This window comes from Lissotriton vulgaris, chromosome 9, assembly GCF_964263255.1.
Source record: "Lissotriton vulgaris chromosome 9, aLisVul1.2, whole genome shotgun sequence".
Lineage (NCBI taxonomy): Eukaryota > Metazoa > Chordata > Amphibia > Caudata > Salamandridae > Lissotriton > Lissotriton vulgaris.
Genome location: NC_141697.1, coordinates 81,316,108 through 81,331,541, shown reverse-complemented (window position 1 = coordinate 81,331,541; position 15,434 = coordinate 81,316,108). Strand labels below are relative to the sequence as shown.

The window sequence follows — 15,434 nt, the reverse complement described above, 5'->3', positions numbered from 1 at the left end:
TTCATTATATCTATGTTGGGTAATGTGCATTGTAAATATCATGAAACTGGACTATATTTTAGCATTTGATGGAATAACTAGACAGCGCCTGGTGCTGGTTATTCCATTCTCTCCATCTTTCCAAGTTTGTGTTCTGTTGCTTCCTCTGATGGTGACTACACATACACCTGATTGTAATGTGAGTGTATATTTGGAGAAAACATATACAGTTGAATGCAAAGCATATTAGAGGGCATAAATTAGCAACAAACACATCTTTTTTATGAGAGTATTGATGAGAATTATTGAACGAGATGATGATAAATGGGTCTGTATTTGAAAATATACCCTAAACATAGGCATATATCAGAAAATTGCTGAGAATGGAGAACTCCATTTGATAGATTTTCTATAAATAACTATTACAAGAACATTAATTCAGCAAATTTGCTTTTGTGTGAGAACAAGTTGGGGTGGATGTAGCCGGTGTAATGCACCCATCGAGGTGCATGGCAGGCGCCTGTAAATGTAAATTGTAAATTGATACTTTTATAGCGCACTACTCACCAACAAGGGTCTCAAGGCGCTTGTACGAATACAGCTGTGGAACCCGTCCTGGCTTTCCCTGTGAGGCGTCCACTCCTGGGCACCCCCAGGGTGAAGGCCAGGCATCCGTAGCGTTGTGGGGGCCGTTGTGGGGATTAAGCAAGCTATTGCCCAGAGTTGCAGAGTGGGACTCTATGATTGGAATAGGCACCGAGGCGAGAATTATCAGGTCCGTGGAATTTTGAGCCCAAGTCCCGCCGAGGCGGGGAATTGAACCCTGGTCCCGGGCTAGACCTCTGAATTAGGGTCTGCTGCTGTAACCCTTGAGCCACACCTCTCCAGCCTGTGGCCTCTTGCCTGTGGTCAAGACGAATGTAGTGGCACTGAAAATATATTTCCTGCATCATCAATGTCTTTTTTGCAAAGAGGTGATGTGGTCTCATCCCTAAAACACCAACAGCTGTTACGATAAATGCAAACTGTTTTAAACTTCACCCCTGGTTACCATTTGTTGCAAGAATGTTAAAAAGTACCCATATTTTAACTAGTGAGCAATACTAACAAAGATCTTCAATTTCTAAATTCACAAAGACCCCAGAGTGCAATGGTATATACTTACTGACTTATCACTGACAGCATGCAGAGCTTTGCATAGGTTATTTAAATAGTTCAGATACCAGTGATACCAGTTCCAGTACCTAGCCTAATTAGTGAAGTAGTGTGGCTCACTGGTTAGAGGCGGCAGACCCGAGAGCAGAGGACGGCCCGGGACCAGGGTTCGATTCCCGGCGCGCAGGTTTCTGGACCAGGGTCAGCGGACTCGATAATTCTCTCGCCTCGGTGCCCACTCTGATCAGCGATCACACTCGGCAACTCTGGGCATTAGCTTGCCTCCTCTTCACTAACGGCCCCACCAGACCGCCGGGGATGCCTGGTCTCACCCTGGAGATACCCATTAAGGGACCATCTCTCAGGGAAGCCAGGAAGGGTTTCGCAGCGGTTGAAGCGCCTTGGGACCCTCTGGGTAAGTAGTGCGCTATATAAATGCCTATACATACATACATAGTGATAGTCATTAAGGCACAAGGTTGGTATCCTTGTCCTCATGTAGCCCTTTCAGTTTGTCTTTTCTGCACCCACCAGAAATGTAATAGCAATGAAAGTGCTTTCTGCAGTTTTGATATTTATACTATGAGCTTTATTTCCAACTCTACTAACTCTTACAATATCCCTTTTGTATATGTGAGTTGTGATTTGCTAGGTATATACATTATGACACTGAATGCAGGAGGTGCCACAAACCCTTGAATAGATGGAGGATGTACCAAATAAATTTGAACCGGACCATAAAGTCTTTATTGAAATGAGGTCAGGCACAGAGACATCAATACTTCTCACCCTGCCATGTGTGCCTTCAAGTCGGTGTTTTCATTTAGAAACGTTTAGTAATTGGGTCCATTGTTCTGGTCCTTAGCATTTGTCTGCATTTTACGCACTGCTCACTATCTTAACCCATCTAATATCTTAGGACCTTCTAAGTCAAATTCAACTTCCTAGTACCATATAAACCATCCATATTTCAAGGCTGTCTAAGCAGTTTAGTACACCTATGCCATATAAGACATATGCACAGTCCAAAGGTCAGGGAAGACAAATCTAGTAATCCGTATCCAAGGGCTACCAAAGGAAATCCACTATCTAATAAACAGCTAAGCCAGTCCAGGAGCAGTGTCAATCAAGGCATTTCTTACTGTTTAACCAATTGCCATGATGGTCAGTCAATTGGAAACATCAGTGTCTGATGTTTGTAATAATTCACAAATTATTTAGACTGCACAGAACTGGGCTATTGCATATGGATGTTTTGACAAGACTTCGGATGATGTGTTGTCCATTTCAGTTTATATGCCTTAAGAAGGTTTGCTGTAATCATACACTCGTTCTGATCCAAAAGCGACATAGGGCTGCCATCTACAAACCTCATATTTATTAAACTGACCTCCGCTTTAGTAGTAAAGCACCACTTGCAGATAGCTTCCTATGACATTTTATTGAGAATTACTCCCTCCATGGGCTGAGTGTCAAGTGGGAATTCACGTAGACAATGTTCAAGTCTTTTGAAGCCGAACTGAAACTGGAGTCATTGAGCCCTCAGGACTGACTCTCAAGCTAAGAGACAATTAATGCACATAACACAGGAGTCTAGCTCACATCAGTGAGTTTCACATTGTTTACATGTATACATCTTGTAAAAGTGTTGTGTATGTATTGCATCATAATCAAGAAAGTGCTGATCAATGTGGCTGAGCTAAATAAATGTAACGCTTTGCCACTAAGAAAACATGCTGGTAGGACAAGTGTCCTTATCTTTGACTTTTTAGTGGTACACCGTAGGCCTGGACTAGTAGTGTTACTTGTAACATCTGCTTCTCCCCGTTAGTCCTACGGATTAAGCTATTCATAGAGGAAGGATCCACAGACGACTGTCATATGCATAGTATTCTATGTATACACTGTGCTCAATGGAGCACAGTTCTTCTTTTAAGTTTGGCATTGAAGCATTAACTCATTCCCTTAACACTTAACATTTCTGCCACCTAAACAGCCTTTCACGTGGGTTACCTCTAATATCAATTTACCTTTATAATTGATGTTTAAAAAATTCATATTAACACTGAAGAAATAAATCTGTTTATTTAATCTTAATATTTCACATCATAAATCTTACAAAAGAGGCAATTTACCTTCTTAAAATGAAAAACTCCATATTGCCAGAAGATATGCAGTCGAAGGAATAGTTCTCTCACTTATTGACAGAGGAACACTATCCTACATGGTCTTCTTAAATCATCTACCTCACTCTCTCACAGCCACCCTTCATTCCACAGCTTAGTTGGTAGCAAATTCCATAAACATGAACCATGTTATGCTGTCTCTTGAACAACTCTCCTTGTCCCCTTTAGAAGCATGTGTAACCTTCAAAACTCTCTATATCTTACTACGTTGTTCACACAGCGGTTCTGTCATACCTAAATTACAACCTGGACACACCTGGAGCCCTAAGAAAGAAACAAGGGGGACAGAACGACATATCTTAGAGCTTCCTGCTGCTAAACACAATAAAAGCAAACCTGTTAGACATTCCTTCTCATGCATAGCACGTAAACGTTGAGACTAAATGCATAAGAACCACCCTTGAACTACTTACTTTCCACAACAAGATCAAAATGCCCTTCTTTAAACTCCAGCTTCCGTAGCTTTCCTGAGTCCTTCCTGTTTATTTTGGTACCTCTACTCCTCTGTTGTGGTCTGATGTATTATGTCTCTATAATGGTGTATGTCGAAACGCCGCAGTGGCTACGGCCTCACTTTATAAATACCTTCAGTAAAAAAATCTCGATGAATGGGTGATATTTATTGAATAATATATTCCTTGTATCCGGATTGCTACTTGATTATCCCTGAAACTGTTCCTTCAAACATACGTTCATAAGATAACATCTGGATAGCGTTAGCTTGAAATAGTAAATCATTTTAGGTGGTTGTCATTATGTTTTTCAGTGTCCGAAAGCAATTTATATTTATTATCATGTTCTGTGTCCAGTTTCAAGAACCTACAGTTCATAAATGGATCAGTTACTCAGATACTTAATAAGTCTTGAGTGTTTCGGTGAACCGTGCCAATTTTTCAATTGGCGCCAATTTTTCAATTGGCGCAGGTACTGCATGCGTGGAAGATGTGATACTGTACTTCTGTATATTCCTTCACAAACTAATGTGCATTCCTCTTTTATCATTGCAGGTGACCATACCAAGACCTTCGATAACATCTACACAGTCTGCCTCTGAAAGCTTTCATTATGGCTTGCATATGGAGAAGAAAGACCGTGAGTTTCAGCCCATGGAGCTTACTGTTGAGCTTACATCTCCTCAGGAACAACTGGCAGGCTTTGTGTCATCTGAGGCCGCACTGGCAAGCAGTGCCAGAAAGTCAAGCTTGGTGCTTCAGTTTAACAGACTCAACCCGGAGATGCTGCAAAAGGAAGCTCAGGCAGTCGAATGTGTCAAAAACGAAAATGGTGGCCAAAAAGTGTTACTTGATCTGAGCAATGAGCCGGCGCTGGAGAAAGAACATCAGAAAACTCCATTGGAACCTGAAATGAACAACCCAGGGTCGGAGAGTGCCATTGAGAATCCAAATGAAAGCCAATATTTAATAGAGAGTTCAGCTTCTCTAGAACACTTCAAATGTATAGAGGTGGAGCCCACAGCTGCCAGCAGATTGGGTGAAGATTCCCTGCCAAGGACATCCTATTTGGTGCCAAATATTAGGTCTGATCATGAAGCCCAGAAGCAAATGAATGTTGAAGCATCTGAAACAGGAGTCCTTAGCTGTCATGCTGTTTTATCAGAAGGAGAAGTAGTGGCAGTGCACGAGAATGGCTTCCATGACAGTAGTGAGACATTTGATGATAAGTTTCCAGTCGAGCATAAGGACCAGGGTACTCCACTGCAAGGCAGAGGAGAGCACCAGCAGCATGTTCAGCAAAATGGAGATTTCTTTCACTGCACTACTGAGAATGATAGTTCGCTACAGCTGAAGAAGGACTCTATACGGTCACCCTATTCAGTAAGACACAGTCGTATTCCAGTTTTAGCACAAGAGATCGATTCAGCATCTGAGTCATCCTCTCCTGTTTCTGCAAAAGAGAAACTTCTTCAGAAAAAGGCTCACCAGACAGACTTAGCTAGGTTACTTGGTGAAAAAAGACAGTTAAAATCTTTCCTTGGTGACCTCCCAAGTGCCTCGGACAAGTCACTGCAAGAAAAGACGCCTCCAGCCGGTGTACCATTGTCTGAAGAGGAGATGCATTCATGTTCAAGATTGTCAGCAGAACTCTCTGGCAGGCAGGCTGAGGATGTGTCTTTGTCACCGGGCAGCCCTCAGTCCAGAAAGAGTAAAATTCCAAGACCGGTGTCGTGGACTAGCAGTGACCAAGTGGGCAACTCTGCTGGAGCGCAGTTTTTCCCTCGTCCCCCTCCAGGCAAACCACCGACTCGTCCTGGGGTAGAAGCCAGGTAAGATATGTGGAGAAATGCTTGCTATTTCTTGATTTCAAAAGGAGTACATAATTCATCCATGTTTGCTGAAAAAAAGTTAATTTAGTGAGATGTTTATGCTTAAGTGGGAAGGAAAGATCTATGTGTACAAATATTTAATTTTGTGTAGGTTTTAGTTGTTCACTGGTTCCATGATGTTGTATGTGCTCCAAAAATGTGTGGTCTAAAGAACTTAAGAAATTATGTAAACAAATTGACTCTACCACATACAGAGATTTCAAAGGTATACTTTTACACTATAACAACCACCTAAACTCTACACCCATTTGCAGGAAACACCTTTACCACTGATTGGAAGTGGCTTTTTTTGTTTAAAGCCAGTATTTGTAATTGTGTGGGTTTTGGTTTAGGTTTCACCGTTCAGGTACCAGAAGATGACTTTAGCACCATGTCATGTATTCTTGGGAATGGCTAAAAACACCCTTACGGTTTCAGTATCAACTATAGATAAACAGCAGTACAAGCTCATTCTTGAATCATTTTTTGAATGCACTCTCCTGGTATCCTTCAGAAAAGCCTTACTCGAGCCCACTGATGCGCGCCATAGGAGCTCTTAGTCCACCTGGTTAGATTTGCCTTAGCCCTCAGAACATTGCAACAAGACTGTGAATCCAGAGTGAGGAAAATACCCTGCTGTGGGCACAGGTCACAGGGATAGATGAGAGCTGACACTTCCTCAGACCTGGCAGAAACTCTGCCGGGTAAATGTAAGAAATGTGGAGTTCACACTTTTCTCTGAGAATTGGAAGGCAACCACAATTGTAATAATATTTTACATAATTTATTTCACGCTATCCTAGACAATGCTATAGTAAATATTAGAACCAAGTTAGCACCAGCAAAAATTAAAAATGTAAAAGGATATATATTGGCGTGGCGGCCCCTGGGGTTTGGCGGCCTTGTGCAGGTGCACAGCTTGCACATGCCTAAGGCCAGCCCTGCAAATAGATAATACCTAACATTTCTATTTAGAGCCAATGAGCCTGCTTTTAAATATCTGCCTATTTAGTGGAAATGTACACCGTTTCATACCTCTCTGTATGTGAGCATTGCTGAGTGTACCCTATGTCATTCCATTGTTCGGAGTTCAGTCATGTAGTATTTCGAAAATGACTGAATGTAAAAGAACAATATGATACAGTTCTTACACGTGATAAATTGATTAGCAGGAGTTTACATATAGCTGAGTGGAGGCAAATGTATGATAAATTATTTATGTAGTACATTTCTATCATATTTACAGTGTATGCAAGCAAATCAGAATTAGCATACAGCAATGGAAAACTTTCACAGCATGAATACATTGGTGAATGGCCATTTAATTTACCCACCAGAAAGTGGGAGGGGGGGGTCACATGGAATAAGGTCATAAAGAAGGGTCCTCCATCCTCTGCTGTAGTGAGAGCTACTTCTGATCAATTAACTTTATCCTGAACTACTAACAAATATAATGGCTGTTAGAGTAATATCAACTGAGACAAGGTCTTTAGATTGGGCTTTTCGTTAAGCTCACTCAGGCGTCTACAGTCCTGCACTTCTATTACTTTGCTCTTCTTCCCAGCATTGTGCTCACACATAAAGTGTGGCTAGCAACGCAGGTCAGCTTAGTAGCCCTTAGTCACTCACCCTGTATACATGTTTAACCTCATCCGTGCGGTGCAGATTTACCGCCGGTGCTGGCCTCTAATGAAAATGGGTGTGGTCATGACGGAACGGTTCCGTCATGAGCACAGTTCGACCGATGCTCATGGCGGAACCGTTCCGTCATGAGCATGGAAGGGGTTAAGCATGTGGCTTTGCCATTGGTTTGGCTAACTATCACTATCAGAGTCTGTAGCACATTAGTTCTATCTCCTTCCATACGCATGAGGCAGCATTACTAATTTCCAGACCCTCTGAATCATGCTCTGTACTGGGATCTGTGGTCCTTTCTTTGGAAAAGGAACCTTGAATCTCACCATTAAATTAAGTATCTTACCATTCTGAAAACCCAGTTAGCAACTGAGTTGCACACAACCGGAAATAACTTATTCTTTAGGTCTGTCCCTCGGGCATATTGAACAGCCAGTCAGTGCACTGTATTCTTCAGTGCTGTAGTCTTGCCAATGGAAATAGGGCTGCATTAGTACTTAACTATGTTTATCTGATTTTGCCATTTCATCAGTGCTAGTATTTACAATTTTTGGGATTGATGCTCCACCCACTTGACTTCAAAAACCCAATGTCGCTGTGTGCATTCTCCTCTTTCCTATCTTGGCCTTGACTGCTGGAATTTGCCATGAAACATGGGTCTTCTGCAACACATTCAGCATCTTTGTGTTTCAGTATCATCTCTCTTACCCGCCTAAAGTGGAATTAGAGGATATTTTTCTCCTCTAGATCCGCACTCAAGTGAAGTGAAACAATGTGGGCAGTCTGTAGGATCCTGACTTATTGACAGTTGTTGAGCTATCCGTAGCTGTCCAGACCCCCGTCAGACGGTGTACTTGCTAATATTATCATCTTAGCGATTTTGGAGAAACCATCATATGCATTCAAAAAATTAAGACAGAAGCATAGATTGTCCAACTTGATCTAGCTGTTGAATGGATGATATAACAGAAAAGTGACTTGTCCAAAAAGCAGGCTATTTGCAAAAGTGGATTTCTACAGCTGCTGGAAGAGGTTTATAGTTTTTGCATGGGGTAAGCAAACCAACATAATATCTTACTTTAGGACTGCCCGTTTAGTGTTCAAACTGTCAGTAGCCTGAGAAGCCTCAATGTGGCGGGATCCCGGAGGCGCGGTGAGACACTGCAGGACCTGGGGAGGAGAGAAGAGAGTGGATTGCCTCCCGGGCAGGACTGATTGCAGGGGGGCCTGAGAGATCGGGGGCTTTGATGCGCCTATGGAGTAGTCAAGAGCACCATTGCAGACTGGGTTAGCAGTGGCGTGCGGGGTAACCGGATCTTGGACCAAGATCAACACGACGGCGGAGGCAGGTCCTGAGTGGAGCTGTGGACGGTGGTGATTCCCCGTTTGTGCTTCTATTGGAGCTTTTCAGATGCTCGCCCCCAGTCACAGATCTGGGTTGAATCCATCATCGTTCTTTAGGTCACTTAGCCACCCCAGTTCTGACCCAGTCAAATCCAAATCAGCCTTGACCCTGTTCATCATGGAAACAGGCCAGCCTGAACTGCCAAGCTAGGTCTTCCCTGGACTGGAAACAAGCATCCTGGGATGGTTTCGGGGTAACACATCAGCCAGGCTAGCTTGAATCCAGTGGCAAAGGGAGCAAGGGACCACGTCTTGGCATACTCTGACAACTTGGGATGATCAAAGCAAACACAAGGAGATGATGGCCAGAGTGCTGAAACTTTACAGACACTCCCCTCCAGTCACAGATCTGGGTTGAATCCATCATCATTCTTTAGCTCACTTTGCCACCCCAGTTCACATCCAGCCATCTCCTTGTGTTTGCTTTCCTTTGTATAAATGATAGTCTTAATTTGTTGTCTTACCTCCTTCCATTTGGTCCATAAATGCCTCACTTTATTGCTTAGTCCTATCCTTTTTTGGTTTTGGCACTCTCTGGTGTTTAAAGCTCAGGAGAGGCGATATGTCAGACCTTGTCATACCATCAATTGTAATTGCAGTTCTTACAATTTTTTAAAAATATTTCCATAAATAAATTTTCAGATGCAGATGAGGCAGTGAAGGATCACGTGTTTTAGCCCTGAAAAATCCATTCTAACTTGTGGGGCTTCAAAAATTCAGCAAGTGTTTAGTCCTTGGGTCTTTTCTTTGGAAAAGAAACCTTGGATCTCACCATTAAATTCAGTATCCTACTGTACTGAAAACCCAGTTAGCAACCGTGTTGCAGAGAACCAGAATGACCTGATGATGTGCATTGAAATTCTTTAGGTCTGTCCCTGGGTCATATTGAATGGCCAGTCAATGAATTTATTTATTTATTTACTTATTTATTATTGCGATTTATAAAGCGCAATGATTGCCCTTGGGCGTCTTGGCGCTATAAATTCAGTTAGTGTCTCTTTAGAAAAGATGAAAAAATTCTGTCAGTGGGGGCTAAGGAGCGGACGAGTTACTGGTCGAACAACCAAGTCTTCAGCAATTTCCTGAATTGGAGAAGAGAGTGGGTTGATCTAATAGTTAGTGGAAGGGAGTTCCAGAGTCTGGCTGCTGTAACCGTAAAACGTCTATCTCCCCAATTGATAGTCCTTGTACGCTGTACCACTAGTTGATGCTGTCTCGTGGATCTTAGTTGTCTAGTGGGACGGTAAACAAGGAGCTGCTCTTTAAGAAACTCCGGCCCTTGTTTGTGAAGCGCTTTGAATGTAAGCCATAGAGTTTTAAATTTAATCTGATTTTTAATCGTCAACCAGTAGTAGTTCCTGATTGTTTGCCTAATCGGTTTGAATTTGGGGGTCCTGGAAAGCAATCTTGCCGCCGCATTCTGAATCGTTTGCAATTTTGCGACCACCGGGCTTGGGCATTGGCAAATAAGCCATTACAATAATCCAATGAGGAGAGTACCAGTGAACTCACCATAGATTTTCCAGCACTTTCAGGAAGGAACGGGATTATTTTTCTTATAAGCCTAAGCTTATGAAATGCAGTGGACGCTGTTTGGTTTACATGGGTGACAAAATTCAGCTTTTCATCAAAGATGACTCCCAAGTACCTGACCCTTGGGATGGGACTTGGTAGCGCTCCTAGTGATGGAGGCCACCAGACTGACGACCATGTCGGGGAAATTTTCCCGAAAATGACCACCTCCGTCGTCTCGAAAATGAGCCTACGACAATTACAGGCCATCCAATCTTTGATCGCTAACATGCCTTCTTGGAAGCGTGCAGCTACATCTTCTTCATCATTGTTGATGGCGAGCTCCAGCTGGGTGTCATCGGCATAGGTGGTAAGGCTCTTGCTAAGTCCGACACATAGATGTTAAAAAGTGTCGGACTTAGGGATGAGCCTTGGGGGACCCCACAGGGTAAAGCCAGTTCAGCTGACTTAAATGGTCCTAGCGTTACAGCCTGTGTTCTGCCAGCTAGAAAGGAAGCAAGCAGGTCCTTTGCTCTGGACTGGATGCCCAAATTTCTGACACGGTCAATCAAAATGGAATGATTGACCGTGTCGAAAGCCGCAGATAAGTCCAGCAGTATAAGCACTGGTGTCCCCCCTGGTCTCTGATGATTCTGATATCATCAGCGGCTTTAATAAGGGCTGTCTCCGCACCGTGAACTTTGTGAAACCCAAACTGTGAGTCATCGAGCAGGTTGTTTTGTTCGATATATTCGGACAGTTCAGCATCCTAAAGTATCCTACAGTGCTGTAGTCTTGCAGTATTTGCACTTTTTGTGGGATTGCTTCTCTACCTACCTGTCTTCAGGAAGGGAGTGTCGCTGTGTGCATTCTCCTCTTTCCTAACTTGGCCTGGACCGCTGGGCTGTGCCCTGGATCATGGGTCTTCTGCAACACATTCAGCATCTTTGTGTTTCAGTGTCTTCCCTCTTACCCCTTACCTCTCGCGTGGGCAGGGTTCAAGTAGAGTCCCGAGGACATGGTGCTTCAAGTCATCTGGATAAAAACGCCTTCATTGTTTAACAGTTGATGCATGCACAGCATATGGCTTAGATGGAGCCAAGTTTCTTGATCACAACAGAGGATCCCTGTTTGCCTTATCTAAAAGAGCCTATTATTTAGAATCAATCGTTTTCATCGTAATACACAGCTCAGCAGCCTACATCAAATTGCCTATAATAAACCAAAAGATATGCCAGAACTGAGATATTGATTTAACCTGAAGGTTTTGTTCATAAGTTAGAAAAACAGATTCCAACCTACGCTGTTGCTAGTTAATAGCAATTTATTCAATTATTTTCAAAAGGGAATTTTTAAACAATTTAATACATTTTTTACAACACTACACCAATATTTATACAGCACTCATTCACCTAGTCATCCATATCACAAGCATACAAAATCAGGCATCCATATGTACACAGAATTTCAGAATGATTACAAAGAAAAATAACGACACAAAAATTAGAAAAGGAAAGACAAAGAAACAAAGGCTGCTCATACAATATTCATCTGTGATATACCATATATCTATACATATATACAAAAATTGGAGATTAATCATAAACAACTTAGATGATGTCACACATTGTATATACACATGTTCAGGGTATCGGAATTCACAGTTGTTTGAATTTTCAGTTTAGAGAGAGCAGCACTCTGCAAGGGGCCTACGCGTTTCGAGTCCTATACAATGAAGGGACTCTCATCAGGGCCGGGGAGTTATCTAAAAAGAAAAATGGAATATCTTAAATGACAAGACCACTAGCGGGAAATTATAAGCAATGGAACCCATTCTCTCACTCAGCTTACCCTACTGGTCTGCAAGGCCACTTCACAGGTGTAGAACGCTGGGATGCAGGCAGTCGCGCTCACTGGGGGGTGGCGAAGTTACACTGGGGGGTGAAGGGCAACGGTTAGCCTAGATGCAGAGCAAGTGGCTTGAAAATGCTCTCGGCTGGGCAGGTTCTTACCTTGTTTATTCCAACGGACCGGGTAGATATTTTCAAGAATGGAGAACCCTAGGTGGAACCCGACGGGGTGAGAAGTACCTGGGGGAGGTAAAAGGGCGGAGCATGAGGAATTGAACGCCGCCTAGGAGGTTTGGAGTGACTATCTAGGTAAATGTAAAACTCCTACCTCTATCGGTGGGGCTTGGTGCTCAGTCAGCACGGCGTCCCACTTGAATTAGGACGGATGCTGGAAAGTTTTCTATGAACTCCTGGGAAAGAGTTGAGAAAATGTAATTCACCAAGGTGCTTGAGCATGGGGGTGTAACAAGTAGAAAGCTACTCCTGGCGGGGGAAAAAACTAGGCAAACCTGAGGGGATTGGTATCCTCGTATCGGTCGGCGTCTCCGGAGCGCTGATCCTTCGCGTATGCGCAGTGGATGGCGGATCCAAAGGAGGGGCCGTTAATGTAGCGAGGTCCGGGAGGGGCGCTACTCTATGGCGCATGCGCGCAATGCTGGCAAGAGTACACGGAACGCTACTCTCTGGCGCAGGTGCGCTGGGAAGGGCAATTGAAGGGAAGATACGAAGGCGGAGTCGGAGCTACGACGTGTGCAACCCAGTTTCTGAGGACAGCTTACTTCTTTTAGAGAACGGTGACATCGAATCAGGCGGACAGGGGGGCCTGTGGAGGACAGCGGGTAGCCAGGGACATCAGAGTTTATATAGTTCTGATAGTTCATTAAGGCCAGTCACGGCCGTGTTGAACTTCACAATTAAGAGTGCTTCCCTTTTGGAGAGTCTGGCATCCCAGTCACCTCCTCTGGGGTCGCGCTCAACCTTGGAAATTATTGTCCATTGCAAGTCCTTGATCTGGTGACCCAGTCTGTTCCAGTGATTAACCAATGGAGCTGTTTCGACCCGATTTTTTAATCTGGATTTGTGCTGGGAAATCCTTTGTCTTGCCTCTTGATTGGTTTTCCCGATGTACAGGAGTCCACAGGGGCACAGGATTCCATAGACTACGTATTTAGATTTACAATTGCTGTGGGTTTCGTGTTTCCATGAAATGCCTCTGTGCTGGAACAGAGATCCCTCTATCGTGGATTCGCAGCATACACAGGTGCCACATTTGTGGTGCCCTGTGATCGGATTGAGTCCCATCATTTGTCTGATGGTGGGGGGGGTTTGTTTGGGGATGGCTGCTCTTACCACAAAATTAGCAATGCTTTTATCTTTTTTAAACGCAAAAAGGGGGGGCTCCCTTAGGCATTCCTCAAGGTTTTTTACGAGGTGCCAGTTCTGATTTATCACCTTCTTTAACTGGTTGGCGTTGGGACAGAACGTGGTCACACACACTTGGCGTTTAAGTTTAGGCTTAATGCGTCTCTCCAATAGGGTCTCCCTCGGAGTCCACCTAGCTCTTTTCATACAGTTTGAAACCAGTTTTCTGGGATAGCCACGATCACATAGCTTGGTCACTAGGTTGCTTGCATGGTGTTTGTAATCCTCATTGCGGGCACAGTTCCTTCGGATCCGAAGGAACTGCCCCAGGGGTAGGTTCTCCCGTAGACTCCTTGGGTGATTGCTCGAAAACAGGAGGGCTTTATTCCTATCTGTTGGCTTCACAAAGAGCGATGTGGATAATTTTCCTTCATTGGGAAAGACCTCAACGTCCAAAAAAGCTATTTTTTCTCTGGACGAAGATATGCTGAATTTTATATCCCTTGTGCGTGCGTTACATCAAATTGCCGGCAGAGCTCAATCTCTGGACATCTACACAGCATAAGGGTCTACAACCCGGAGTGCGACCCCGCGAAAGAGATTTCGAGCCTTAACATCTGCCAAGACAATTGCACAGAAACCACTTTTAACAGAAGGAAACAAAGAAAAGAGACAAACACTCAACCCCTCCACCCCTATACCCTCCCACCCAGCTCTGCATCAGTCTCTAACTCCACCGACCACCCTCCAAGACCCTCAGACTCATCTCACCATTCCTCAGTCAACATCAGCGGCCCCCCTAGGCTCTAAAGGAATGAGATGCAGTATTTGTAGGTACTTCGGGCACGTGACCTCCCTCAGATCCTTAGAAAGGAGTTGTAGGAATGGACCCCATAACTTCGCATAATCAGCACCCTTTCCGTCAATGCCCAGAGAAAGGCGTTCCATAGCCAAGAGATGCCAAAGCCTTTGGATCCAATCCCGCGGGTCAGGTGTAGTCAAGGAGCCCCATTGCGCCAAAAGGACCTACCCTGCCGTAAGCGGAGCGAATGCAATTTGTCTACCCCTCAGCGAGCGCAGCGGAAAAGACTTAGGATGGGGGAGTCCCAACAGTGTATGCTCAGGTGCAAGAGGGAATGTAATCTGGAAGGCATAGTCAAGGTCATCGAGAACCACTTTCCAATACCGCACCAACTTCGGGCAATGCCACAACAGATGCACCAAAATACCCAGAAGGCCACACCCCCGCCAGCAGAGGCCTGACTTCGCTACAGCCCATGCCTTGATGCGCGTCAGGCTATAGTACCAATAAGTGGCACCTTATAGGCAGACTCGGTACCCGCAGTGTTAGAGGCTGTGTGGTGTACGCGGTAAAAGATGTGCTCCCAATCTTTACGTGTCAAAGGGCGCCCCAACTCCGTCTCCCAGCGAACCTGCGCCTTTGTACGCTGCTTCTTGGGGTGCAACAGAATCATCGCATATAATTTCGATATGAGCTTACGGTCATCCTTTTTGCAGACTAACCATCGTTCAAAGATAGTCAAGGGGCGGGACATGGATGCAAAGTTAGATGGTGGGTTAACCAATGCGCCAATTGTGAATAATGAAAAGCGTCGGACTCTGGTAGGTGGAAGTATTCCCAACACAATTGGGGGAAAGGGATCAGGCCTTCATGGTCAAAGAGGGAGCCCACACTCTTACAGCCTTCCTCCCCCAGCAGTGGAAGACCGGAGACGCACACCCGGCGGAAAATCGGGGTTATCAACAATGGGAGTCCTCTGGGAGGGAAATGTAGTCCAGCCCTTGCGCTGCACTAATTGATCCCAGGCTTTTAAAGTCAGGGAGGTCACCGGGTAAGAGTAGAGGCCCCACGCCCTGTGTTTCCCCAGCAGCCACAACTCTCGCCAGATTTTACAGACTGCTACTGTCTGGTCCATAAAGTTCCATTGTTTGCTGGACAAGGGTCTATTCCACTCCGTGACATATCGGAGACAGGACGCCTAGTAGTAAGCCGCCAGTAAGGGAAAG

At 44.4% G+C, this 15,434-nt stretch overlaps 1 protein-coding gene across 2 annotated transcripts in view; it reads left to right on the top strand.

Annotated features, from left to right (window-relative positions):
- TTBK2 (tau tubulin kinase 2) overlaps positions 1-15,434 on the top strand; it is a 646,589-nt gene that overhangs the window by 567,949 nt on the left and 63,206 nt on the right. For both annotated transcript variants that reach the window (XM_086937102.1, XM_086937100.1), the window contains one exon: positions 4,328-5,604. In XM_086937102.1, the coding sequence (XP_086793228.1) occupies positions 4,328-5,604 (1,277 nt within the window). The remainder of the gene's footprint in view (positions 1-4,327; positions 5,605-15,434) is intronic.